The 24,068-nt window shown below is 35.4% G+C and overlaps 12 protein-coding genes across 12 annotated transcripts; 5 read left to right on the top strand and 7 right to left on the bottom strand.

Annotated features, from left to right (window-relative positions):
- Positions 1-819: 819 nt before the first annotated feature.
- On the bottom strand, positions 820-1,011 carry HAP2 (transcription activator HAP2; the record flags this gene model as incomplete). Its single annotated transcript, XM_019180957.1, has 1 exon — positions 820-1,011. A coding segment is annotated over one exon (192 nt), but the record flags the coding sequence as incomplete, so codon positions are not given.
- Positions 1,012-1,814: 803 nt separating this feature from the next.
- WICANDRAFT_63075 (FHA domain-containing protein) lies at positions 1,815-3,211 on the top strand (the record flags this gene model as incomplete). The annotated part of the gene is made up of 2 exons (XM_019183486.1): positions 1,815-1,821; positions 2,052-3,211. 2 exons carry the CDS (start codon positions 1,815-1,817, stop codon positions 3,209-3,211), a joined length of 1,167 nt encoding a protein of 388 aa, XP_019037772.1.
- Positions 3,212-3,703: 492 nt separating this feature from the next.
- MTO1 (tRNA modification protein MTO1) lies at positions 3,704-5,722 on the top strand (the record flags this gene model as incomplete). Its single annotated transcript, XM_019181953.1, has 1 exon — positions 3,704-5,722. One exon carries the CDS (start codon positions 3,704-3,706, stop codon positions 5,720-5,722), a length of 2,019 nt encoding a protein of 672 aa, XP_019037771.1.
- Positions 5,723-7,024: 1,302 nt separating this feature from the next.
- CMS1 (Cms1p) lies at positions 7,025-7,735 on the top strand (the record flags this gene model as incomplete). The annotated part of the gene is made up of 1 exon (XM_019184842.1): positions 7,025-7,735. One exon carries the CDS (start codon positions 7,025-7,027, stop codon positions 7,733-7,735), a length of 711 nt encoding a protein of 236 aa, XP_019037770.1.
- A 27-nt stretch (positions 7,736-7,762) lies between these two features.
- Positions 7,763-9,405, bottom strand: WICANDRAFT_105447 (uncharacterized protein; the record flags this gene model as incomplete). Its single annotated transcript, XM_019180446.1, has 4 exons — positions 7,763-7,768; positions 7,819-8,356; positions 8,411-8,906; positions 8,961-9,405. 4 exons carry the CDS (start codon positions 9,403-9,405, stop codon positions 7,763-7,765), a joined length of 1,485 nt encoding a protein of 494 aa, XP_019037769.1.
- Positions 9,406-9,894: 489 nt separating this feature from the next.
- WICANDRAFT_32172 (FAD-dependent oxidoreductase) lies at positions 9,895-10,920 on the bottom strand (the record flags this gene model as incomplete). Its single annotated transcript, XM_019181925.1, has 1 exon — positions 9,895-10,920. One exon carries the CDS (start codon positions 10,918-10,920, stop codon positions 9,895-9,897), a length of 1,026 nt encoding a protein of 341 aa, XP_019037768.1.
- Positions 10,921-11,093: 173 nt separating this feature from the next.
- WICANDRAFT_79107 (dipeptidase) lies at positions 11,094-12,386 on the bottom strand (the record flags this gene model as incomplete). Its single annotated transcript, XM_019184841.1, has 2 exons — positions 11,094-11,850; positions 11,905-12,386. 2 exons carry the CDS (start codon positions 12,384-12,386, stop codon positions 11,094-11,096), a joined length of 1,239 nt encoding a protein of 412 aa, XP_019037767.1.
- Positions 12,387-12,668: 282 nt separating this feature from the next.
- WICANDRAFT_84357 (uncharacterized protein) lies at positions 12,669-14,228 on the top strand (the record flags this gene model as incomplete). The annotated part of the gene is made up of 2 exons (XM_019185699.1): positions 12,669-12,729; positions 12,763-14,228. The coding sequence occupies 2 exons, from the start codon at positions 12,669-12,671 to the stop codon at positions 14,226-14,228; spliced, it is 1,527 nt and encodes a 508-aa protein (XP_019037766.1).
- Positions 14,217-15,725, bottom strand: WICANDRAFT_79105 (Zn(II)2Cys6 transcription factor; the record flags this gene model as incomplete). The annotated part of the gene is made up of 1 exon (XM_019184840.1): positions 14,217-15,725. The coding sequence occupies one exon, from the start codon at positions 15,723-15,725 to the stop codon at positions 14,217-14,219; it is 1,509 nt and encodes a 502-aa protein (XP_019037765.1).
- A 140-nt stretch (positions 15,726-15,865) lies between these two features.
- On the bottom strand, positions 15,866-16,489 carry WICANDRAFT_17192 (glutathione S-transferase family protein; the record flags this gene model as incomplete). Its single annotated transcript, XM_019180731.1, has 1 exon — positions 15,866-16,489. A coding segment is annotated over one exon (624 nt), but the record flags the coding sequence as incomplete, so codon positions are not given.
- Positions 16,490-16,739: 250 nt separating this feature from the next.
- Positions 16,740-18,255, bottom strand: WICANDRAFT_84355 (uncharacterized protein; the record flags this gene model as incomplete). Its single annotated transcript, XM_019185698.1, has 3 exons — positions 16,740-17,217; positions 17,279-18,177; positions 18,229-18,255. The coding sequence occupies 3 exons, from the start codon at positions 18,253-18,255 to the stop codon at positions 16,740-16,742; spliced, it is 1,404 nt and encodes a 467-aa protein (XP_019037763.1).
- A 514-nt stretch (positions 18,256-18,769) lies between these two features.
- WICANDRAFT_68987 (beta-glucosidase H) lies at positions 18,770-21,361 on the top strand. The gene is made up of 2 exons (XM_019184150.1): positions 18,770-18,849; positions 18,904-21,361. The coding sequence occupies exons 1-2, from the start codon at positions 18,777-18,779 to the stop codon at positions 21,339-21,341; spliced, it is 2,511 nt and encodes an 836-aa protein (XP_019037762.1). The 5' UTR covers positions 18,770-18,776; the 3' UTR covers positions 21,342-21,361.
- Positions 21,362-24,068: the final 2,707 nt, after the last annotated feature.

Raw genomic sequence — 24,068 nt, 5'->3', positions numbered from 1 at the left:
ATTTATTTACCAGCGCAACTTTTAATTAATATAATAATATAATTACATTAAGATATTCAGCTGGCGGCGCTACGGTCATGATGATATTAGACCGTGTCTCCAGCAAGTCATGATAATTTTGTGTATTAATATATAAAATATATTATATTCAATATAAGTTCGCTCACTCATGATTAAATTAATCGTACCCATTGAATTAGATCTAGTCGGCCTATCTGCTAGTATTATAGTTATTTATATTGTACTTCTTTTGAATGGTTTTTTGCTTTGTCGAATCCCACGTTATCTCTATGTAGGGCGAATTAATGTTCCCATTCTCTTTGAGTAATATCACTTGTGCTACTTGTCCTTTTTAACATTAAATGCCTAGCTATACTGAGGCGGCGGCTGATCAGATGTACCATATATTGAATCGTGACGTGAAGGATTGATTGATCACAAGATCATAAATAACGTCGCCGTCGAGCACTGTTGAGTACAACATTCAAAAAAGATCATCAACGTTAAATTAAAAAAAAGAAAAACAGAGCATAAAAAAAATCATTTCAACATTAAAAAGAGGGCTTTCACCTTAGTGTTGTATAAAAAGTTTCAGGATGAAGATGATTTTATCATCCCTTCCACATTTCTTTTTTAAAAGTTCGTAAAACATTAAACAAATGAAGGTTCTTGGGCCTGATGTGTGGCATTGATATTTGAATTATTGGAATTTGACAAATTATTATTATTGTTATTGTTATTTTCAACTTGCTCGTTTTGATTATTGTTGTTGTTCAAAGCATCAACTGCAGCTTTTTCCTTCTCTAAACGATCCTTTTCTGCAATTTCAGCAGCTGTTAAAAATCTACCACCTTGACCTCTTGGTCTTCTCATTGCATGTTTATGTCTTGATTCATGCAAATAAGGTCTTCTTCCTCTTGCCACTTTTAAGGTCTCCTCCAATTTTGCTCTGGCAATTCTTCTTTTCAGTATACGATGATATTGTTTGGCATTGACATAGAAAGGCTGCTCCGCAGGTGCTTGTTGATGAGTTTGAGTAACGATTGCACTTGATGTGCTATCTTGATGGCTATTTGCAGATGAAGAAGTGGAAGAAGTTGGTGCTGTGGTGATATAATTTGAATTTTCATTAGAACTATGATGAGGTGCATTATTACCAAAATTGAGGTTCAATCCTGCAATGGAGGTGAAATTGTTGGAAAATTCATCATAAGTATGAGGAGCAGATGGTTGATGGGGAGCAGATAATTGTTGATGAGGATGATGATGAGTCGATGGATGTTCAGAACCCGGTGTATGTGAATCATTCAATATTGGTGTTGACACATGAGAATTTGGATGGGTGTGATTATGACTTTGGAAATGATTATTGGGATCGATGATTGCATTGTGATGCTGCTGTGGCGGTGTATCATTTTCTTGGAAGTTATCTAGAGGTGAAGAGTAATAGCTCTGTTTGCTCAAATATTCAGAGTTATTGTTATTATTGGTGGTATTATTGTTGTTGAGTATCTGGGGAGAGTTTAAGGACATCTTGGACAGGAGAGTTCAGTCTTGAGCACTATTAGCAAGCATAAATCTCACAATCAAATTAGCAATAACAGTTTTCGGTTAGATTCTCGAGGAATAAGTAGTTGATAAAGTTGTTGCAAGCTTAATTCTGGGTTATGGTTGTATTATTTTTTTTTTTCGAGGTGTACTTTTTCTTCGCGAATTCGTAGCCAGTGCGCCTGAGCCGGCCCTGACCGGGAGGGTAACGCGTATTTTTTTCGATCCTTTTGGTGCTGAAATAATTAGAGATAATCTAAAGAGAAATGTACTGTGAGTGGTTTCAGCTTAAACTTTTCTTAAAATTGAGTTTCAAAGTTGAATTTCTAGCACCCAAAATCACCGGCTTCTCTGCCTTAAACTTCAGAAAACTTGAACCTTCTCCAGATTTTTCCGCGTTTCTCAGAAAATGTGCCACTGTTAAAAAAAAAGATGTCAATTACAAAGAAAAAAAAAACCAGTCTTAATGTGGCAAATAAGAAGCACAAAGGCCCTTTAACAAGCTAAGACTCAATTGAAATATTTCCATATCAAAGCTGCAATGCCATCGTCTGATATTTCCCACAGAGTTATTGAACTAGACCCTTCCCTTTCCAGCTCTTTCACAATTCAAATTGGTAGAGCTGCCCGTACTCCAAATCAGTTATCAGGGACTGATAAGGTGCACAAGTTATCAAGAGTGGCAGACAAAGGAAATTTGTATTTTAATGAAAGAACAATCTCCAAGTCTCATGCTTCTGTGAAAATTGAGTTTTCAAAAGCTGGTGTTCCTTCTATTGTATTAGAAGATCAAGGTTCCCAACATGGTGTGGTTTGGGGGAACAAACGTATCCCTACAAATACTAAAATCAGAATTAAAGAAAATGATTATGTTGGTCTTGTTGATATTTTGAATAAAAATCAATTCCATTCTGACTCTTGTTTTACTGCTGATCCAGATACCGTTTACTTCACACCAGATTCTTCTTGGAAGGATGCTTCAGTTAAATCTTGTAAAATCTTGTTAAAGTTTAAAACTAACATTATCAGTCACAAATCAGGCACCACAACCACTACATTGGATGTTGAACAGATGGATCCAAAGGCCTTTGAAGCGTTGAGAATTGATGAGTCAACTGATTATGCTTCAAATGTGAAATTACCTTCTGATGGTTCTTTAGAATGCTCTGAGTCTGAAGAAGTCGTGGAATTGGATACTGTTCCAGAGCTGGATTCACTGGTTTGTGAAGCTACTGTTGAAAACCACAAACTCATCGATGATTATAATGAGGATGATGAAGATGTTGATCTTTTCGATGTGGATACAAAGCAAGATACTGAACTTATCAGCGGTTCTGAAGAAGATCATGATGAAAACGAAGATGATTGTGTTAATGACCTTGGTGTAATCAATCAAGGTAAAAGAAAACTAAATGATACATCATTCTTGCTTTCTGAGCCTGGCTTTGAATCAGATTCCAACTCCGGATTTGATGATGAAGATATTGATGAGATTTTACTGCAACCAATCAGAAAGAAACAAAAGTCCACCCCTGTTACTAGTGATTATACATCCAGTGTCAGATCACACGTTGCTGCAGGATTTACAGGACTTGCTGTTGGTGCTGTCATGACATTTGCAACACTAGCTGCTCTTGGTGAACGTTTTGCGGAAGGAATATGATTTAATCTTTCTTCTATTTTTTGTGTTTTTTATTTTATTTTGTTTTCAATATTTGTATATGGGAAGGTGGTAAGGCGTGAAGGTATAGATTTGATTGGTTTTGGGGGTACACACTGGTCAATGGTATCGATACTAGGTTTTTTTTGGGTTTTTTGAATGGGAGGGAAAAAGCTGGCTTAATTTTACTTCCCATTCTCTTTTCAAAGCTTTCAAGCTTCTTTTTTCTTATTGTTTACGTACTGTTTTGCTTCAGCGAATATAAGATTATATTCCATTTATTCATCTTGTAGACTCCCTGTTGTTGTTTTGAATGATGTAATTAAATGACTATAGCGTATAAAGGTGAAGAAACGGCGGTTATATCCGTCGTACCCGCGAATGACAATTTTTTTAAAAAAAATAAAACGAAATATTTATCAAAACTTCATTTCTAAGAAAGGCTTCAGTATTGGTGCATACTCGTTCTCTACTTCGTCTTATTCCACCTACGAGATGCTGACACTTCGATGTGCTTTCAAGAAATCATCAAAATCATTTTTTTCGAAGTCGCTATCGAATCGTTATATTTCCATAAACGCTGGACTTCAAGATTCACTTAGAAATGCTCAAGAATTACCAGTAGTTGTTATTGGAGGAGGCCATGCTGGCTGTGAAGCTGCCACAGGATCCGCTAGAAGTGGTGTTGAAACTTATCTCATAACTCAAGACCTCTCAAAGATTGGTACATGTTCATGTAATCCTTCTATGGGTGGGGTTGGAAAAGGTACATTATTGAAAGAAGTTGATGCATTAGATGGTGTGGCTCCTAAGGTGGTGGATAAAGCAGGTATTCAATTCAGAGTTTTAAATAGCTCAAGAGGCCCTGCTGTTTGGGGTCCAAGAGCTCAGATCGATAGAAAAATTTACTTGAACGAAATGCAGAGTGTATTAATGGATTATGAATCTTTAAATTTAATGCAAGGTCAAGTTAAGGATATAATTATCGAAGAAACACTGTCTAAAGAGGAACCAAATGTTATTAAAGGTATCATACTTGAAGATGGTAGGGTTTATAGAACATCAAGAGTTGTTATAACAACTGGAACTTTTCTAGGAGGTGAAATTCATATTGGATTAACTGCATATCCTGCTGGTAGAATTGGAGAAAAAGCTACATTTGGGATATCAAAGACCCTAAAGGATGCTGGGTTTCAACTAGGAAGATTAAAAACAGGGACTCCACCAAGGTTATCGTCAAAAACAATCAACTATTCCAATTTAGAAATTCAACACGGTGATGATCCACCTCAAACGATGAGTTATATGAATGATAAAGTTTCTATTGAAAATCAACTGAAATGCTATGCCACTAAGACAACAAGTGAAATGCATCAACTTTTGCGCAATAATTTGGATAAATCTATTCATATTCGTGAAACTATCAAAGGTCCAAGATATTGTCCATCAATTGAAAGTAAGATTATCAGATTCCCAGACAAAGAGTTCCACAAGATTTGGCTCGAGCCTGAAGGAATAGATACCGATGTTGTTTATCCAAATGGTATTTCAGTAACAATGCCCGAAGACATTCAATTTCAAATGTTGAGACTGATTCCAGGACTGGAAAATGTTGAAATGCTTCAACCTGGTTACGGTGTTGAATATGATTACGTTGATCCAAGACAGTTGCGTCAAACTTTAGAAACAAAACTTGTTAAAGGTTTATTTCTTGCGGGTCAAATAAATGGTACAACTGGATATGAAGAGGCTGCTGCACAAGGTTGTGTTGCTGGTATTAATGCTGGGTTATCATATCAAGACAAAGAGCAATTAAAGTTATCAAGATCCAACTCCTATACTGGAGTGTTGATTGACGATTTAATCACAAAGGGAGTTGACGAACCTTATAGAATGTTTACTTCAAGATCCGAGTTTAGAATAAGTGTCAGAGCTGATAATGCTGACTTAAGATTAACGGAGCTTGGAAGAAAATTAGGCGTTGTCAAAGATGAAAGATGGCAAAGATATGGTTCTGACAAAATGTTGTTGGACAACCTTTTGGATGAGATGAAATCAGTGACGCTATCATCTGCAAAATGGAGTAATATTCTTGAAATAAATATAGGTGATGGCAGTGAAAAAAAATCAGCGTACAATATGCTGCGCTTCAATGGTGTTGATATCAAAAAAGTTTTGACAGCGCTGGATAGAAAATTCAGTAATATACCGGAGCGCATTTTGAAAAAAGTATCCATAGAAGGTGTTTACTCACCGTACGTGAATAGACAAAGTGGTTTCATTAAGGCATTCCAATCAGATGAATCTATGTTTTTACCATTGAAATTTGATTACTCTACATTAAAATCAATTAGTGCAGAATGCAGGGATATTTTGAATCGTGTCCAACCAGAAACGCTTGGTCAAGCAAGAAGAATTCAAGGAATTACACCTGCTTCTATCTTTGAGCTGTACCGTATTGTTAGATTTAATCAAAATGAGATCAAAAGTTCAAGACTAGCCGTCCCTACATGAGATCAGCAATTAAATTACTTGTGAATAGTTTATTTTTGAAGTTTGTATAAATTTCTTCGTAGTTCCAATACTTCTTCAAGTGGTAATAACTCATCAACAGTCTCTAGTAAAGAATCAACTGAGTCAATTTGTCTTTGTCTTTTCAACAAGAGGTATGCAGATTTAATTGCAATAACTTCTTTATTTTTGGAATGCCTTGTGTAAGCTTCCAGATCAGAAGCAATTTGCGTGAAAAAACTGTTGCTTGTCTGTTGCAATGTTGTGATAGCATCTTTATTGAGTGATTTTCTCGAAAACGTTTCAGCAAATTTCCAAAGATTCTTAGCGTTGATTGGGTTAGTTGATTTTTTAGGGAGCTGGAGCTTAGCTGTCTTAGGTCTTGGATGAGCTTTGTTGGTAGTTGTTTTGACTGGCTTTGTGTTTGGTTCATGAACAAAAGAACTCATAGGTAAAGCTTCAGGTTCTGGATGCAAATCGAATTGAAAAGGATCCGAGAAGGGAGCAAGGTCAAGATCATTATCTGGCATTATTCCCACCGGCAAGGCAATATCAGATAATCCTGGTTGACTAAATCTGTCACTATGGCTTATAGATAGTCTTCTCTGTTGTTCAATATCTTCAGGCGAATATGGGTCCGTTATTTCCTTTTCATTGTCACTTTTACTACCACTATATCTATGTTCAGCATCTACTTCCCCTATGGTGTCCTCATATTGTCGGTCCAAATCTTCTTGAAAGTCAAATTCAGCATAATCACCCTGTATATCATATTGATCTGTTGCCTGACGGTGTTCCTCTTGATCACTAATCTCATTTTCAGGAGGCTCTTCCACTACCTGCTTTGCCAATGCCCTTGACAATATTCTCAAGGTATTTTGTGGAGTGCCACTTGGTCTTCTGTGTCTTCTGGGAGTTATAAGATTCGCTGATACGATGGTGGCTCTTCGTCTTCTAGGTGTTCCCACTGGTGTTTTAGACCGTCTTCTCGAGTGAGGTGTCGGATTCCTGCTGCTTGAAGGTGTTTTCTAGGGCAAAGTTAAAACCTCTTTCAAGTAGATACCCTGGACTAATACTCACTCTCTCTGGTGTTCTCTGTGACATTGTTGGTCGAAATCACGCTTACTCAAGTGTTTTGGCGTCTTCAAAAATTGTAAACAAACAAATCTGACCTCCGCGACTATCTTCAACACTTTTGAGCTTTGCACTACTCATCGATACGAAAAAAAAAAAAAGAAAAATCTTCAAAACCTTGAAATCTGCATTTCTAATAACGAGATATCTCTGAACGAAAACAATAACAACATGAGCAACAATCCAGACGACTTAGATGATGGACTAGATTACCAAGTTGACTCTGAACCTGAAGCTGAAGGAGTTGAAATCAAAGAAGATGAACAATCTGAAGATGAAGTGGTCAAAAATGATCAAGATAATAATGAAGGAAAACCAAGCGCAAAGAGACGAAGAAAAACTGATGATAAACTAAAGGAAAAGAAAAGAGTGAAGATGGAGCAAGATATGAAATTAAAAAAGAAAATCCCCCAGCTAAATTCTACAGAATTAGGACACCATTTTTCACAATTGTTGATCAAGTATAATGATGATGCAACCCATTTAGATTATTTTACTAAATCAGATTTCGTTGATGCTTCTAAATACAAAGAGAATAGAAACTTGGATAACTTCAAAGACTTTACCGATAAATATAACAAAGGTCTAACGTTAATAGTATCAATTAGCCGTGTTAGAATTGGTGATTTATTCAAGGCTTTAGGTCCAAAGAGTAAAGCTATTAAAGTTGGGAAAGGTTACGATGGTAAGATCCGAGATGACACAAAGTATGTTATTGGGACAGTTGAGAGGTTACTTAATTTGAGTTTTGAAGGTCATGAAATAAAATCTATAATTCTAGACGCTAGTTATCAAGATCAAAAATTACACTCAATATTAGATGAAGCAAAATTAACCACATTGTTAAAAAAATATAAAGGAACCAAGATAATATTGTACTGATTAAATAACAATAAAATGGTTTAAATACTATATCTGTAAAAAGGAGATTTATCACCCATTCTGAATAACTCTTTATCACTGACTTCATCATATTTCCCATTAGCCAAATCACGTTGCCTTTTTCTGTTACAACGTTGATTGTACAAGACAATAATCCCAGTAACAATGATTCCCATACTAGAAAACCCAATTTCCAAACCATGTCCCATAGAATATTTCCCTGGAATGTAAAAATTGGATGCAAAAGCACCACCGAAATTCCCAATTCCTAATTGTAAAGCCAAACCAATAGCTCTTTTCCTGGAATTTGCCAGGTTATTAACTAACCAACTAACTGCACCTGGGAATGCTGAATAAACACCAATTCCTGCAATGTAAACACCACCATAGATCAAGTTTGGATAACCAATCTCCTCACCCACTAGTGCAAAAATATAACCAAGCATAACGAGAAATAAACTACCAACAATGAATGGTGATCTTAGCCCTGTTTTATCTGAATAATATGCAACTATGATTGAAACAATTGAAGCGGTGACATAAATTGGAACTGTCATTAATTGTGCTGTTGAGCTTGTATAACCTAATTCCTTAACAACAGAAGGAAGAAACAATGCAAAGCTAAACCATGTTAGTGAAATAGATCTGGAAAAAAAGATAAAATGATTAACTCACCCATAGGTTGGAACAATCACCCCGTAATAAGTGAGAACATAAAGATATACTTCATACGACTTCAATGCTGCAACTAATGATTTCTTGAGGGACAAATCATCAGCTTCACTGAATTTTTGAAAGTCAGGTTTTTCTCTTGATGAAAATGAATCAAGATCATTCAAATTTTTTGAAGGATTTGAATCATTTTTCAATCTCCAAATGATGAATTCACGTTCCCTTTCAGTTAAAAACTTTGCTGTATCAGGGTAGTCATATAATAAAAAATAAGCTGAGATAGCAACAATGACGGTAAGTAAACCTTCCAATATAAAGATCCAACGCCAACCTTCATAACCCCCAACACCGTTCATCTTAGCAATTGCAAAGGCTAAGATTCCAGAGAAACGACCTGCAGCTGAAGCTGATCCATGTAAAATAGCTTGTCTGAATTGCATCTCACGTTTACAATAATATTGCGTTAAACAAAATACAATAGAAGGGTATAATGAAGCCTCTAAATTAAATACGGTTAGTAAATTGTAAACAGATATATGTTTGCTTTACTCACCAAACAAACCCAATAATAATCTTGTAATAAGTAAACCAGCGTAGTTTTGAACAACACCCATGCAAACCATAACAATTCCCCAGCAGAGCATAATAGTAGGTAAAAAGACACTTTGCTTGCCGATTTTTTTCAAAAGCATATTAGATGGAACTTCAAATGATGCATATGTGAGAAAAAACACAGTAAGACAAATATTATATTCAGAACTGGAAAGGTTCAATGACTCTGGTAGACCTTCAATTTTGGCATTTCCTATATTACCACGATCTAGATATGCCAACAGGTATAAGACTGAAATCACAGGTAATATATGAAGATCCATTTTTCGTAAAAGCTTTGTTTCGTTCAAGTCACTGAAATCATTATTTGGTGATTCATTTGATGAGTTATTGGAAGTGTTGATATCCTCAATGAACTGAGTTTCCGATTTGTCAATTTCAACCATGATAGTTTGATTCATTGATGGTTCACCAATGATTTGAGAAGTATTGGAAATTGGAAGTTCTCATGAGATTTATATACGGTGAAGCATATTGGAGAAAAAGACAAAGGGTTCTTTCAGCCAAGCAAATAGGCTAGCATTGACCAAATTGGAGTAGCTATCTAAACATCTCGGATCGTGAATAATGGATGTTGATCAGTTGAAATCCCTGAAAGTTGGAGATCTCGAAGAGGTATTAAGTTTGATGAAGTTTACAATTTTCCAGATTTTTGATCTTCGAATTCGCGCTTTTTCAATTGCGGCTGCAAAACCGAGTCGCAACGGATCAACTTTTAAACTTTGACCCCTCTGAAGGAAAATAGATTTCAAGATTTCAAGGCTCAATAAGGTATTTAAAGAGATGATATTGGCATCTACGCAGTAAGTTTACGAGAAAATAAGACAAAGGGTTGGGTGAAATATCGTGATGTAATTTGAGTGTATTATCTTGTTTTATAGACTTGATTTTATCTTTGATTCTTTGGCATATAATTCAATTGCCTTATACGCCATTCCAAATCCTGCTTGATATCCATATCCACTTGCACCATAATTATGAACCAAATATTTCCCTTCAATATTCTCAACTTCAATTCTAACACCACCGTGTCTACTTGGTCTTAGTCCAGCAGCAACTCTCATGATTTTTAAAGGTTGATCCAATATTTCAGGACACAATTCCGTTGTTCTTTTGATGATATCTTCAGTTTCAGAGAGGAAAGTATCACCTGTCCAGTTTTCCTTTTGTAAGAACCCTCCTAAAACTAATTCATCGTTTGAGTCTGGTCTAGGAATAATATATGTTGCATAATCTTCACCCCATCTCATTCTGCTTTCTTGGATATGAGGTGCTTGAACAACAACAACTTGGCCTCTAGTTGGGTAAACTTTTGAATCTTGAACACCTGGTAATGAACGTGCACCAATACCAGTACAATTGAAAACAACTTTTGATTTTGGCAAGAATGCTTGTGATATATGTTCAACTTTGGTTCTAGAGACTTGAACGCCCAATGACTTTAAGTAAATCAAAAAATTTGATAAAAAAATTGGACAGTTAAAATTCCAACCCAAAAAAGTAAAACCATATTCAACACCTTTTGGTAAATTATCTTTTGTGATTGGCTTGAACTCCTCAAGATAACTCTTTAACGAAGCAACTTTTAAATCACCAGGGTAGGTATCAAACAATTCAGTACTTTTCTTTCTCGCTAAGCCTGCACTTTTACCAATCTTTTCCAAGATTGATTGTAAATTTGTATAAGTCAATTCATCAAATCTCAAGACATCTTCGTCATCTGAGGTAATACAGGAAAAGTTACCACCGGCCCAAGGTGAGGTATAGTTGATTGACTGATCCCCAGGAAAATACTCTGCAATAATCTTGATATCTTTTCCATCGATCCCCAATGTGTGTATCAAATGGTACGTGGTGTATAAACCAATGATACCTGCCCCTAAAACAACGTATTTTGCCATGATAATGGTGGATTTGAATGGTGAAGTTGAGTTTTCTTGAAGATTTGAGTCTTCTTTTATATCATCCAATTGTTACTCATCGACATCGCGAAAAAAAATCATACAATGCTGATAAGCGATCTGAAGAGTATGTCTACTGTCGCATATACGTATGAAACCGTATTATTAGAAAATTACACTTCACCAGTGCTGTTATCCAATTTTTGATCACTTTTGTAAATGTTGTTTTTATACTCATAAGCACCAGGGAACATTGCTGGGAATTCCTTGCAATATTCTTCAAATACCCAACGTCTTTTTTCCCAATTGGATTCAAACGGTTTACTTGATTTTAAGGATTTGGAGACCAATTCACACTCTTTCCACACTCTCACAACATTTAAGCCCATCATCTTTGCAATGTCCTCTTCGGTTGCATTAGTTGCCTCCCACACTTTAACAACAAGATCAGGGTATTTAGAAACGTCTTCTAAACCTGAAGGACCTGATGGAATACCATCAAAATCAGAACCAAAACCAACATGATCCCAACCAATCAAATCAATAATATACTTGATATGTTCCACAGCATTTTCAATTGTCACACTAGATTCTCCTTCTTTTCTCAAAAATAAGGGGAAAAAATTAATACAAACAACACCTCCATTTTCTTTAACTTTCAACAAAACATCATCTCGAACATTTCTTTCATGTTTTGTCAACGAATAGACAGAACTATGTGAGAAAATCACAGGTGATTTTGTGACTTTTAACGTATCCAACATAGTCTGATGAGAAACATGACTTAAATCAACAATCATACCCAATCTGTTCATTTCTTTAATACAATCAACTCCGTATTTAGTGAGACCATTGTCTTTTTTACCAGCATCAACAGATGAAGCAGCTGTGGCAAAAGGATTATCACAGTTATGAGTCAAAGTGATGTAGCTATATTCTTTTGGTTAGTACGATGAAATTGTTAATACCGTGATTCTTACTTACCGAACACCTAAACTGAAATATTGTCTAACAACAGCCAATGATAAATCACATTGGTGTAAACCTTCAACCCCAAGAGTGATTGCAATTTTTCCGTCTTGCTTTTGGAAAACTTCCATAGCCTCATCTGCTGTATTAACAAAGCTCAAATGTTGTGAATATTCATCAACTAGTCTTTTAGTAACATCAATTTGTTCCAAAGTGTCACGAACAGCTGAATTAGCTTTATTGAAATCCTCATACAAGTAATCAGGGTCTTTACATTCAATGAAGCAACTGAAGAATTGAATCCCAATTTTACCTTGCTTCATACGAACCAAGTCAGTATGTGACGTAAGGATTTTGTCAAAGTCAAAGTTTGGATCATTATAGATTTCGTTATGTAGTTGAACCCTTAGAGTATACGGGAAATCATTATGGGTGTCCACGATAGGAACTTTTGCTGCTAGTGCCTCAAATCTTTTTTGAATATCTTCAACAGTCATTACTTCACTGGGATCTAAGATAGACCTGTACTTTTAGTACGATTGATGAATTGAGAAACCGACGCTTTATATCATAAAACTGGAAAAAACTTTGCGACTTGAAGATAAGCATTTTTCGCGGCTTTTCAGCTTGGTTATGTAATCCAGATGCTGAAAAAATTAAACTTTCTGGCTGATAAAAAGATAAAGCTGTATCTTGGAGAAACATATAAAAAAAAGCCCTTGACCTCATTTTATTGAAGCTGATATTTGTTGGTAGTATGCCAAATAAATTGGGATTCAATGGATAGTGGAAAAGAACAAATTTCAGACAATGTCTCCGTTGTGGAGACATCTCCAGTGGGTACAAGGCAACCATATCATAAAAATTCAAAAGGTGATGATATATTAGATAATGGGCTTAATGCAGGATTAAAGAACCGTATGATCAATTTGATTGCCCTTTGTGGTGTCATAGGTCCAGGTGTGTTTATCGGAATCTCAAATGCGTTAGCTTCTGGTGGACCAGTTGGTCTCTTGGTCGGTTTTAGTATAGTTGGAATACTTGTTATTTCCATGATGTTTAGTATTGGTGAACTTAATGCAGCCTATGATCAAAATTTTGCAATATTGGCTTCTAGATTTGTCACCAGAGGCTTTGGTGCAACCGTGGCTCTCTACTATGTTGTGGTTTGGATAACAAATATCATATCAGAATACACTTCTCTAACTGCTGCCTTACAAGTTTATTCAACGAAAATACCAACTTATGGTTGGTTTTTAATATTTTGGCTTGTTTTCACAATTTTCCAAACTTTGGATGTTAGTTGGTGGGGTGAAAGTGAATATGTGTTGGGAGTTATGAAACTAATGTTTTTAACAGGGTTTTACATTTTCGCTATCGTTTATGCAGGGGGTGGTATTAAAGATCATAAGCCTGATAACCCATTTGGAAATTTCCCATTAAGGTCTGGCTTCAAAGGTATTGCAAACTCGTTTGTTTATGCTGGTGTGTACTATAGTGGAGTTGAAGGTGTGTCCATGCTTGCAGGTGAGTCAAGAAATCCAAGAAAAGCCATTCCTGTTGCTGTTAGAAACACTTTTATAAGAGTTTTCTATGTCTATTTTGGGTTATCTATTTTTTACGGTATAACAGTGGCTTATAATGATCCAATGTTGACCTCTGGTGATAAAGTTTTGAAATCACCAATGACTATTGCTTTTACAAATGCTGGTTGGGCAAATGGGAAATATTTTGTTACTACCATGATTTGGATCACTTGTTTCAGTTCTATTAATTCTGCAATTTTTTTCGCTTCAAGAGCATTATTCACTTGGGCTAAAGAGGGTTATGGTCCTAAAATCTTTACAAAAGTCAATAAAAGAGGTATTCCTTATGTTGCCATTCATTTTGTTCATCTTTTTGGGTTTTTGTCTATTTTGTCTTATAAATCAGGTTCAAGCGTGGCATATAATTATATCGTTTCCGTTACAGGGGTTGCTTCATTTATTGTTTGGACATGTATTTCAATAACTCATTTGAGATTTAGAAAAGCCTATATCAAAAATGGATTACCATTAGAAGAGTTACCATTTTTAGCACCACTGTTTCCTTGGTCAAATTATATTGCAATTACTTTAGGAATCGTATTGACTTTGGTTCAAAGTTGGTCATGTTTTGTCCCATTTGATTACAAAACATTCATTGATGGTTATATCATGCTACCATTATTCTTTATAGTATGGTTTTGCTATGATTTTTTTTATTTTAAAAATGGTTTCATAAAATTCAATGAAATTGATTTTGATTCAGGAAGAAGACCAGATTTAGATGATTTACCCGAGAAGCTTTCATCTTCCTAGATTTAATCTCCATCCTAATTGACTGGTAACTTTGAACCAATCAATATTTTTAGTTCCATTATTGTTCAAATGCCAAATTTTTTGCACAACAATCCAAATTTTCTGATAACCACACATGTACCCTGTTTTTTGTATAAGTCTTTGAAAAATTGACTCAACATCTTTGCGATCTTCTTGTCCAGTTGTACTTATTCCCAGAACCAACATTGGGAAAGCTAAATTTTTTTGTAATAATTCGGAACTAATCAATATCTCAAGATCTTGTTTTAAGCTGAAATTCAATACTTCAACTTCTGGAACTATTGGTGGTAATTTTTTAATAACTAATTTCAAATAGATTTGGGCAGCAATTTGATAAAGTTCATAAAATGTTAAATGAGCTTCAAGTTGAGTCTTGTCACCTATAAGAGCACTCAAATCTGGTTTACAAAATCTAATTTCATGTTCCAAGATATCAGCTCTAGTCATAATGTTATGTAGTAAACCAATCTTATCACATTCAGGCAAATCAAACGTGGTCTTTAAAGTGTTGTACTCTACCAGTAAAGTAATTATTTTACCAATGAGTACAACTATTGGTCTCGCACACCCTTGTAAAGGGTCATGTATGTTATTACCAATATTTGTGAAGACATCCTGGTACTCTTGAATCGGATAAAATGTTCCATTCTCATTGGATTGAGAAGCCAAAACATCAAAATAAGCAAAGTTTTCAGCTAATAAATAACCATCTGTTGAAAATTCCTGAAGCAAATATTGAAAATTTCCAGGCATTTTATTGAGTAGATTGAAACATGATATAAAATATATTGGCCATTTTGTTGTATCACCAAATGAAGTCTCCATAGAAACAAGCAACATATAGCTCACGAAATTTGAAAGAAACTTTTCCTTGTTCAAATTTTGGTTGTCTTTATCTATTATGGACTTTATCTGTTCAAGGTAATTATCTTGTGTTGTAGTGTCATATTCTAAATTGTTTTGATTCATAACCCGGCAACCCCAGCTAATTAGTGTTAACAAAACCGATTTTGCTTTTAATGCAATAGGTATGTAGAGCTTTGAGTAATGATTGAATTTTTGAGGTAATATGGAGAGGTTTGGTGATATTTCCTTACAATAGTATTCAAAATATTTCAACTCCCTTGTGGAAAGTTCAAAAGGAAGCCTTATCTCTAGCTCTGTGGGTAACATCAAATGATCATAAAGTGATTCAGAGTCCAGCGTACGCCATATTAGCTCACTGTAGAGTTCACCATGGCAGCTACTTTCATCATTATCCATCAAAAAGTTCAAGTTCACCGTTTGTATCTTTGTTGAGTCATCCTCTTCCTCTTGGAAAGTGGTTAATTTGTAGTGGCATGTGACTCCTCTTTTCAAACAACCAGTACAGATGGGCTTGATTTCATCACACTTCTTCTTACGCTTCTTACAATTGATACATCCAGCTTTGGATCTTGTTCTTTTGGTAGGCAGCTTTTCAACCTTGGAGCTCATGTTTTGATTCTAGAGCTTTGTCCTTTTTGTTTAGGTATCCACAATTTGTTTTGATTTTTTGTAGTTGTTGATTCGCGAATTACGGAGGTTATTCTACAAAATTTTTGGTGATCTATTTATTACAACATCACAATTTATAACAAGGCCAAAGCTTTTTTAACTTCAGGGATGTCGCTGACTTTAGCAACCCATTTTTCCAAGTTCTTGAACTGAGAAACATCGATACCACTGTTACTCAAAACTCTGGCATGTGGTAACGCAATCAAATCAGCTAAAGAAACGTGGTCACCAACCAAGAATCCTGAACCATTTGAAGCTAGTTTATCGTCAAGGATTTGATAACTTCTGATAACCTCATCGTTGAATCTTTCAATGTTTTTGGCGTCTTCTGGTGAATTGTTTCTAAACCAATTCAAGTTGGCTTGTGCTGGATTCAATCCACTGGCGTGGAAGAATAACAACTCAACTTCTTCCCAATGTAAAGGATCTGTTGAAGCATATGAATACTTGTGGTTCACATCATATTTTTCTGCCAAATATAATAATAGAGCACCTGATTCAGCCAAAGTAATAGTGTTGCCCTCTGAGTCAACATCGAGAATTGCAGGAATTTTCCCATTTGGATTAATCTTCAAAAACCATTCTTGTTTGTTTTCCTTTGTCTTTCTAAAGTCAACTGGTCTTAAAATATATTTTAAACCTAACAACTCTAGTAAAAGTGCAACTTTTTGGCCATTGGTGGTACCTGCACTGTAAAATTTAAGGAATGGTGCCTCTAAAGGACCTGATGCTTTTGGATCGTTATCGTTGAATTGAGCCATTTTCTCTTGAATGAAGGAAGTGAATAAATAATAAGAGAGTAATAAACTTGAGCTGGTAATTATACACACCCTTTATATAGTTGTGAAAGTTTGAACCTCGATATGTGTGGCGTCAGAAGAGAAATCCACAGTAATTTTGTCTCATTTCCACGCCATCTATTACTACAAATTGCCTGTACGATACGAAATATATTTATTTGAACTCAGTTAATTCACTAACTTCATGGTTGTATACTGGCTTTTCATTTGGATCGACGCTACGCTCTTTCAATCTTTGTCTTCTTTCTCTCATCAATTTGTAAGTAACGTTTTTAGTTTTCAACCAAATAAATGTAACAATAATCATTGCAAGCCCAATAAATGTTAAACAAACAGCATATGGGACAGTATATCTAGGAGCGTAGCGAGCTCTAAAAATTTGAGGACCAATTATACCACCTAATTGAGCCAGTGAGTTTGAAAATGCAAACGCAAACCCAATTTGAGAAGACCCTTCTAAAGTATGGGTCATCCAGGAACTCAGAACTGAACCATCAGCAGCAGATGAGAGAGTTGCTATTATGATGAATGCATAAAGTACTGGTTTCAATTGAACTGTTGTCAAAATAATAAATGAAATCAATGAAACTACCAAAGATGCAAAAACAAGGTACCCTGGAGGAAAATAAGCCCTATCAACAAAGTAGGAAAATAGAATTCCTGAAAATACAGCCATTGCAGCAGACGGGACACTTAGAAGAGGTGCAGTTTGTGGAGCTGCTATCTTGTATAATTGAAGGCAACCAAAATGCCAACCCGTATGTTCCTAAACTTTGAAATAATTTCAAAAAGGAGAATGCCCAAGTTGTAGAAAGTTGTAATGCCTTTTTGATATCTGGTAAACTTAAATTTGCATCTGTTGATTTAGGAGCTTGTGGAGGTAATCTAGCCAACAAGTAAGCCTTTTCTTCTTCTTCCAGCCAATTGATTGCAGAATCTGGATAATTAGGTAAATAGAAAAGAATTAAAAACGAGCAGAGCACAGTGAAAATACCTTCAATGAGGAAAACCCATTGCCAACCAGATAAACCTCCTCTGCCACTCGCAAAACTGAAACCATAAGTAATGAATGCTGTTAAAATATTGGAAAAAGACCCCAACACACCCAAAAAAGCCATTCTCGTGGTGATTTCATCTGGTCTATACCAGAAACATAAGAGACTAAGCATCCCAGGGTACATTCCAGCCTCTGCTGCTCCAAGTAAGAAGCGTAATGCATACAATCCAGCTTTGTTTTTAACGGCAGCTTGACAAGCAGTGACAGCACCCCATAGAAAAGCAATTCTAAACAAATGAACTTTAGGTGTAGATTTTTTCATCATGATTGTAGAAGGAATTTCAAATATAACAAATGGGATGAAGTATATAGTGCTTGTCCATGACCAATCATCCTTAGTCATCTTGAGCTCTGTTAAGACATTGTGATGTGTCCCTTTGTTCATTGTTGTGACATAGCTGATATTGTTGACATCCAAATTTTTGCAAAGGTATAATAGAATCAAGAGTGGCATCAAACGCAAATCAACTCTTCTCAAAAGTTTCCTTTCCTCAGAATAGGTTAAAAATCCAGTAGATCTAACAGCAAGTTGAATCTTTTTGAAAGTAGAAGAGGTATCATTTTCAGGGACAGAATCTGTGTGAACCTCATTGGCAACTTTTTCTTCAGTCATATCTAAAGAAATTTTGTATGGGCTTATAATATATTTTTACCAGATCTCAGGTTCAATTTCTTCAACTTTATACAAAATTCACACCGATAAAGTTTTGAGCCACATTTCACCACATATATCATCTTCAATATCAGAACCTAATCAATTGGATACCAAACCATACATCATGGGATTTCTTCAACTGTGTTTACATCGTCAAAATACTGTTATGATGTGTAAAGTTATCAATCCTCTGGCACTTCTTGAACACATTGAAACCCTTTTACCATTAGCATTTACTCTTGAGCCTTATAAGAATTGAGCACTCTTTTTTGCATCTCTTCTTTGAACTGTGGTTCTCGTGAACGTTTTTTTCGCAGCTTACAAAAAGTTTAATACCGCGAAAATTGTAGCACCGCTTTTACTGCCAAATATGGGAATAGGCGCACTTTACACACTTTTCAAAGGATGATGGTTCAATTTATAAACTTGAACAGATTCCTCCCAATCTTTATCATGTTCTCCTCAACTAATCAAGCAACATGGCTGAAAAGTTTGATGTCGAGGATATCCTCGAGAAGCTAACCACTAATGAGAAAATTGGTCTATTATCAGGTATGTATACACAAGATTCAAAAAGCAAAACATAACACTAACAAGTTGATAAAGGGGGTGATTATTGGAGCACCTATCCTATTCATCGTTTGAATGTTCCATCTATAAGGACCTCAGATGGTCCAAACGGTATAAGAGGTCAGCATCATTTCAATAGCACACCTACAGCAGCAATTCCTGTTGGAACAGCATTGGCATCCACTTGGAACACTGAATTGTTACACCAAGTTGGTGAGTTTTTAGATTTAGAAGCTAGGGCTAAAGGGGTTCATGTTTTATTGGCTCCGACGGTCAATATCCAAAGAATTCCAAATGGTGGTAGAGGATTTGAGTCATTCAGTGAAGACCCATTATTATCAGGGAAATTGGCTGCTTCATATATCAATGGGTTTCAAAGTAAAGGGTTGGCTGCAACAATAAAACATTTTGTGGGAAACGATCAAGAAAATGAAAGATTCTCTTCAGATTCTGTTATATCACAAAGAGCGCTCAGAGAAATCTATTTGAAACCATTTGAAATCGCAATTGAAGAGTCCAATCCAAAGGCCTTAATGACTTCTTACAACAAAGTTAATGGTGTTCATGTTAGTGAAGATGAATATTTACTAAAAACCATTTTAAGGGGTGAATGGAATTGGAATGGTTTGGTAATGTCTGATTGGACGGGAACTTATTCAACTTCAGATGCTTTGAATGCTGGATTGGATCTTGAAATGCCAGGACCTGGAAGATGGAGAGGTGAAAGGGTATCTCATAGCTTGCTCTCAAATAAAATCTTGGAATCCACATTGGATGAAAGGGCCCTTAATGTTTTGAACTTGGTGAAACTAGTTAAAGATTCGGGGGTTCCAGAAAATGCTCCAGAAGCTGAAAGAAATGCACCAGAAGATCGAGAATTTTTGAGAAAAGTTGCAGGCGAAGGTATTGTTTTACTGAAAAATGATCAAAACGTTCTACCATTTCAAAAAAAGAGAACTTTAGTGATTGGACCAAATGCACTTTATGCAGCATTCTCAGGGGGTGGATCTGCTCTAGCTACTCCTTATTATGCAGTCTCTCCAATTCAAGGTGTCAAAGAGAAAATTGGTGATGAAAATGTTGTTTTTAACATTGGTGCGTATAACCACAAGTTTTTACCAAGTTTGAAACATGAGTTATATCATGAAGGTGTCAATGGCACATTGTTTAAAATTTACAATGAGCCACCTGAGGATACAAGTAGAGTTCCTTTTGACACATTGGTTTTGGACGATGTGAACTATTTCAGAATGAATGATTATGTTCATCCAAAATTGAAATCTGAAAAGTTTTATGCTGAATTGGTCTCAAGTTTTATTCCTGCTTTTGATGGTGTGTACGAGTTTGGACTGGCCGTCTTTGGAACAGCAAAGTTGTTCATTGAAGATGAATTAGTTGTCGACAATGCAACCAATCAGGAATTGGGTGAATCTTTCTATGGGCTTGGAACTCCTGAAATAAAGGGTAAATTTAAAGTTACAAGCGGTAAACACTATAAATTAGTAGTTCAATTTGGGTCAGGTGCTACAAGTGATGTTGCAAAAGGTGCAAACAAAACATTCTATGGTGGTGGTGGTCTGCGCTTTGGTGGAGCCTTGGTGATAGATCCGGAAAAGGAGATTGAAAAAGCTGCTGCAAATGCCAAACTTTTTGATCAAGTTGTTATCATCACCGGGCTGAATAAAGACTGGGAATCTGAGGGTGGTGATAGAGAAGATTTGAAACTTCCAGGATATTCGGATAAACTTATTGAAGCTGTACTAGATGCCAATTCAAATTCTGTTGTTTTGATCCAAGCAGGAACTCCTGTTGAGCTTCCTTGGGTATCCAAAGCTTCAACTGTTGTTTACACATCTTATGGTGGTGATGAAACTGGGAATGCGATAGCTGACGTTTTATATGGTGATATTAATCCTTCTGGAAAACTTCCATTAAGTTTCCCAACAAGATTTGAAGACACTCCATCACTCATAAACAATACAACAAACAATGGGAAGGTGCTTTATGGGGAAGATATATATGTTGGATACAGGTTTTATGAGAAGGTTGACAAAGCAGTTGTCTTTCCATTTGGACATGGATTATCATATACTAGATTTGAACTTTCAGGTTTAAGACTTAATATTGTTGAAGATAAGCTCTCTGTTTCCCTTACTATAAAGAATGTTGGCTCATATGATGGAGCTGAGGTAGTTCAGCTTTATGTTGGTTCCAAAAAATTAAATATTCAAAAACCTGTGAAAGAGCTCAAGGCTTTTACTAAAGTTGAATTGAAACAGAATGTCAAGTCGGACATTTCTTTCAAGTTGAACCTTGGGAAATCAACTGCTTTCTTTGATGAATTGAAAAACAAATGGGTTTCTGAGAAAGGTGAATACTTTGTTTACGTTGGAACATCAAGCTCTGATCTAAAAGCATTGAAAGCGGACTTTTCTATTGAGAAGACCACATCATGGCTCGTTCCATTATTATGAAAAGTTGATTTCCATAGAAGCTCTCTGTCAGCTGGTAAAACACATTCAAGTATTTAAGTAAATCTATTTCATGCTAAACGTTTTGGAGTTTCTCCAGTTGTAGAAGGACGATCAATCGATTGAATATAGAGAGTCTCATCGGTATAAATTTCGCCTTTCGAACATTTCACCTCTCAATAAATAAATAATGGTTGTTCTTTTCATAGTGATAAAATATCCAACAATGGAGAACTTGCTAAGAACCGCCTGGAAGCTCAGTGTTGGCACAGGAAATTTGAAAACAAATCTTTTTTTGAATTTCCTCAAACACAACAACAACAACAAGATCAACAAGATTAGTGATATAATGTAAGTATGGAACCTTGAATTATCTATTCATACCATCAAATACTGACCATAAAGCTCTTTAGTCCATCAATCATTGAAATCAACTTGATATTCCATTAGATATTTTGGCAATGTTCAAAATGCTGAAAAGTTGTTTGGTAAATCAATTGAGGATGTATTATTTGAATATTGTGCTTTGAAGTACCCAGTGGTTGACTCATTAAAGGATTAATTGTCATCAACAGATTGATAAAAGGATTAAAACTCAGTGGAAACAATTTCAATCACAAGTTTGAAAAGTCATAATGATATATTTGCAGATGAATCACCCCCACTCAACAAGAAGATATCAAAGTAACTTTGAACTGGTCTAAAAGACCAACAATTGGCGATGACACGAGAGATCTGAAGATATTACCGTATGAATTCATGAGTGGTAATGGTTCTGAGATGTGCATATGGTATGATGGCTAGAAAATAGACTTCAATTTAAAGTGATTATATATTTCAATGACTAAAGCTATATCACTAGAACCAATCACATCAAATATTATTAATGGATATTGTTATTATGAATGTGATTTGGTTGTTCAATCGTTTCAACTAGGTATAAGGTCCTAATCATTTTTGGATTTCAGAAACAGGGGTATATATATATGCTTTTTATAGCTGGATAAGCTGCTATATATGGAGGTTGTGTCGCTGGCTAAGAATATACAAAAGATTTTGTTTCTAAGGGTTATCGTATTTGTTGGTGGTGAAATTTTGCTGCTTATACAGTTTTGAGGTGCCACTCGGGAAAATGTAGATATATTATACTAAAAATAAAGGTATCTTCTAGATCTTGTAGAAGCAGTGGTCTAGTATTATGATGAGCATTTACTATTGGTTATCAATTTACTATTGGTTGGGTAATTAATGGTTGTAGCAGGTACGTGTATACTAGGTACAAGGATTTCAACATTTATGATATTTTTGAATGTCTGATCAAAGTCTAACTACATGTATCAATCAAGTGAGCATGGAGAATCTCATAGATATAAGTTTTTCATTAATTGCTTTAGTTTTCAAAAAATTATGTTTGTTGTTTGAATTTTTCAAAAATGTCGGAATTTTATCAAGAGATAATTTTTGTCTCAAGCATAATTAATTCATGAAACAAAGTGCAGTTAGATTAGTTAGTCTCACTTATATAATAGAATTTCTAACTTGGGTTAAAGTGCTTCTGGTTATGGAAATATTTCAAATTACTTATAATGGTTGAAATATAGAAAATGATAAATAGAATTCTCAAAACTGATTTGAATTTAGTACTTTCTTTTGGATCTACTGAGGAAGTCCCAGTTGTAGTTAGAATAGAAGCTTTGAGGTCGATATCAATTCTAATTCTTGGACTATATGTATTTTTGTTTACTATGGGTGCTCAAAAATTTTGTTCAACTAAGGAAATGAAATTTTATTTTGAGCTTGTATTGTTTTGAAACTAGGGATATAGCATCCTTAAAGCGCACTGATTAAGGTGGTTATAGTCATTTTTCATAGAACTCTTTATTTGCTTAAGATATTGGTAATTAAAATTGGTCAATATAGTGAAAAATCAAATTCTTCAAAACAAGCCCGACTCTTATATAAATTTGCAAGTAGATACTCTGGAGGATTCTGATGTTACTATAGGTATTTATATTTAATCTCTAGTAGCAGATTATGGAGTTATTCGATAATGTAATATTTTATCATGTGACAGATCACGTGACGGATCACATGATCGACTTAGTCACATATCAAGCAATATTTCAAGATTGAGAAGGTTTGAGGTTCGGAGAGCATGGCACAAGTAATAACTGGCTTCCTAAACTGTACAGCAGGTCTTATTTCTTTGAAATAGTGTTATTTGAAATTTTGAAATTTTGTTGTTTTATAAATTTTAAATTTTATTTTAATAAACTCTAGCACATGTAACGGGCTGATTCATTTCACTGGTACCGAGAAGGAGATTTTTTTGTATGGGACTCGATCGTCAACTTTTGTTAAGAGTGCCCGACCTAAAACTGAGATTCTATCTCCTTTTTGAACACGGCCAGCACGGTCTCCCAGTAGACTAGTCGCGGCCTGGGCCAGCGACTCAAGGCTCAGGCCCCGAACCTCAGGTCGCCTACGTTCATGCACAACTAAAAAAAAGAAACCAACACCGTGCATGCTGCAGCCTTCCAGAGCCCTATAAATAGATTCAATAGGTCACATGCCAATACACGTGATACATCGGATAACGGACTGGGTCGGCTCAAAAGCTTCGGCAATCGGCTTCAATCCTGATCCCATTGATAAATCAAAAATCGAAATCCGATAAATTCGTTATTAAAACCGCTAAAATACAGTTGATAAAATTGATCGCGAATTGAT

Source organism: Wickerhamomyces anomalus (assembly GCF_001661255.1).
Source record: "Wickerhamomyces anomalus NRRL Y-366-8 unplaced genomic scaffold WICANscaffold_4, whole genome shotgun sequence".
Lineage (NCBI taxonomy): Eukaryota > Fungi > Ascomycota > Saccharomycetes > Phaffomycetales > Wickerhamomycetaceae > Hansenula > Hansenula anomala.
This window is presented reverse-complemented; position numbering and strand designations above follow the sequence as displayed.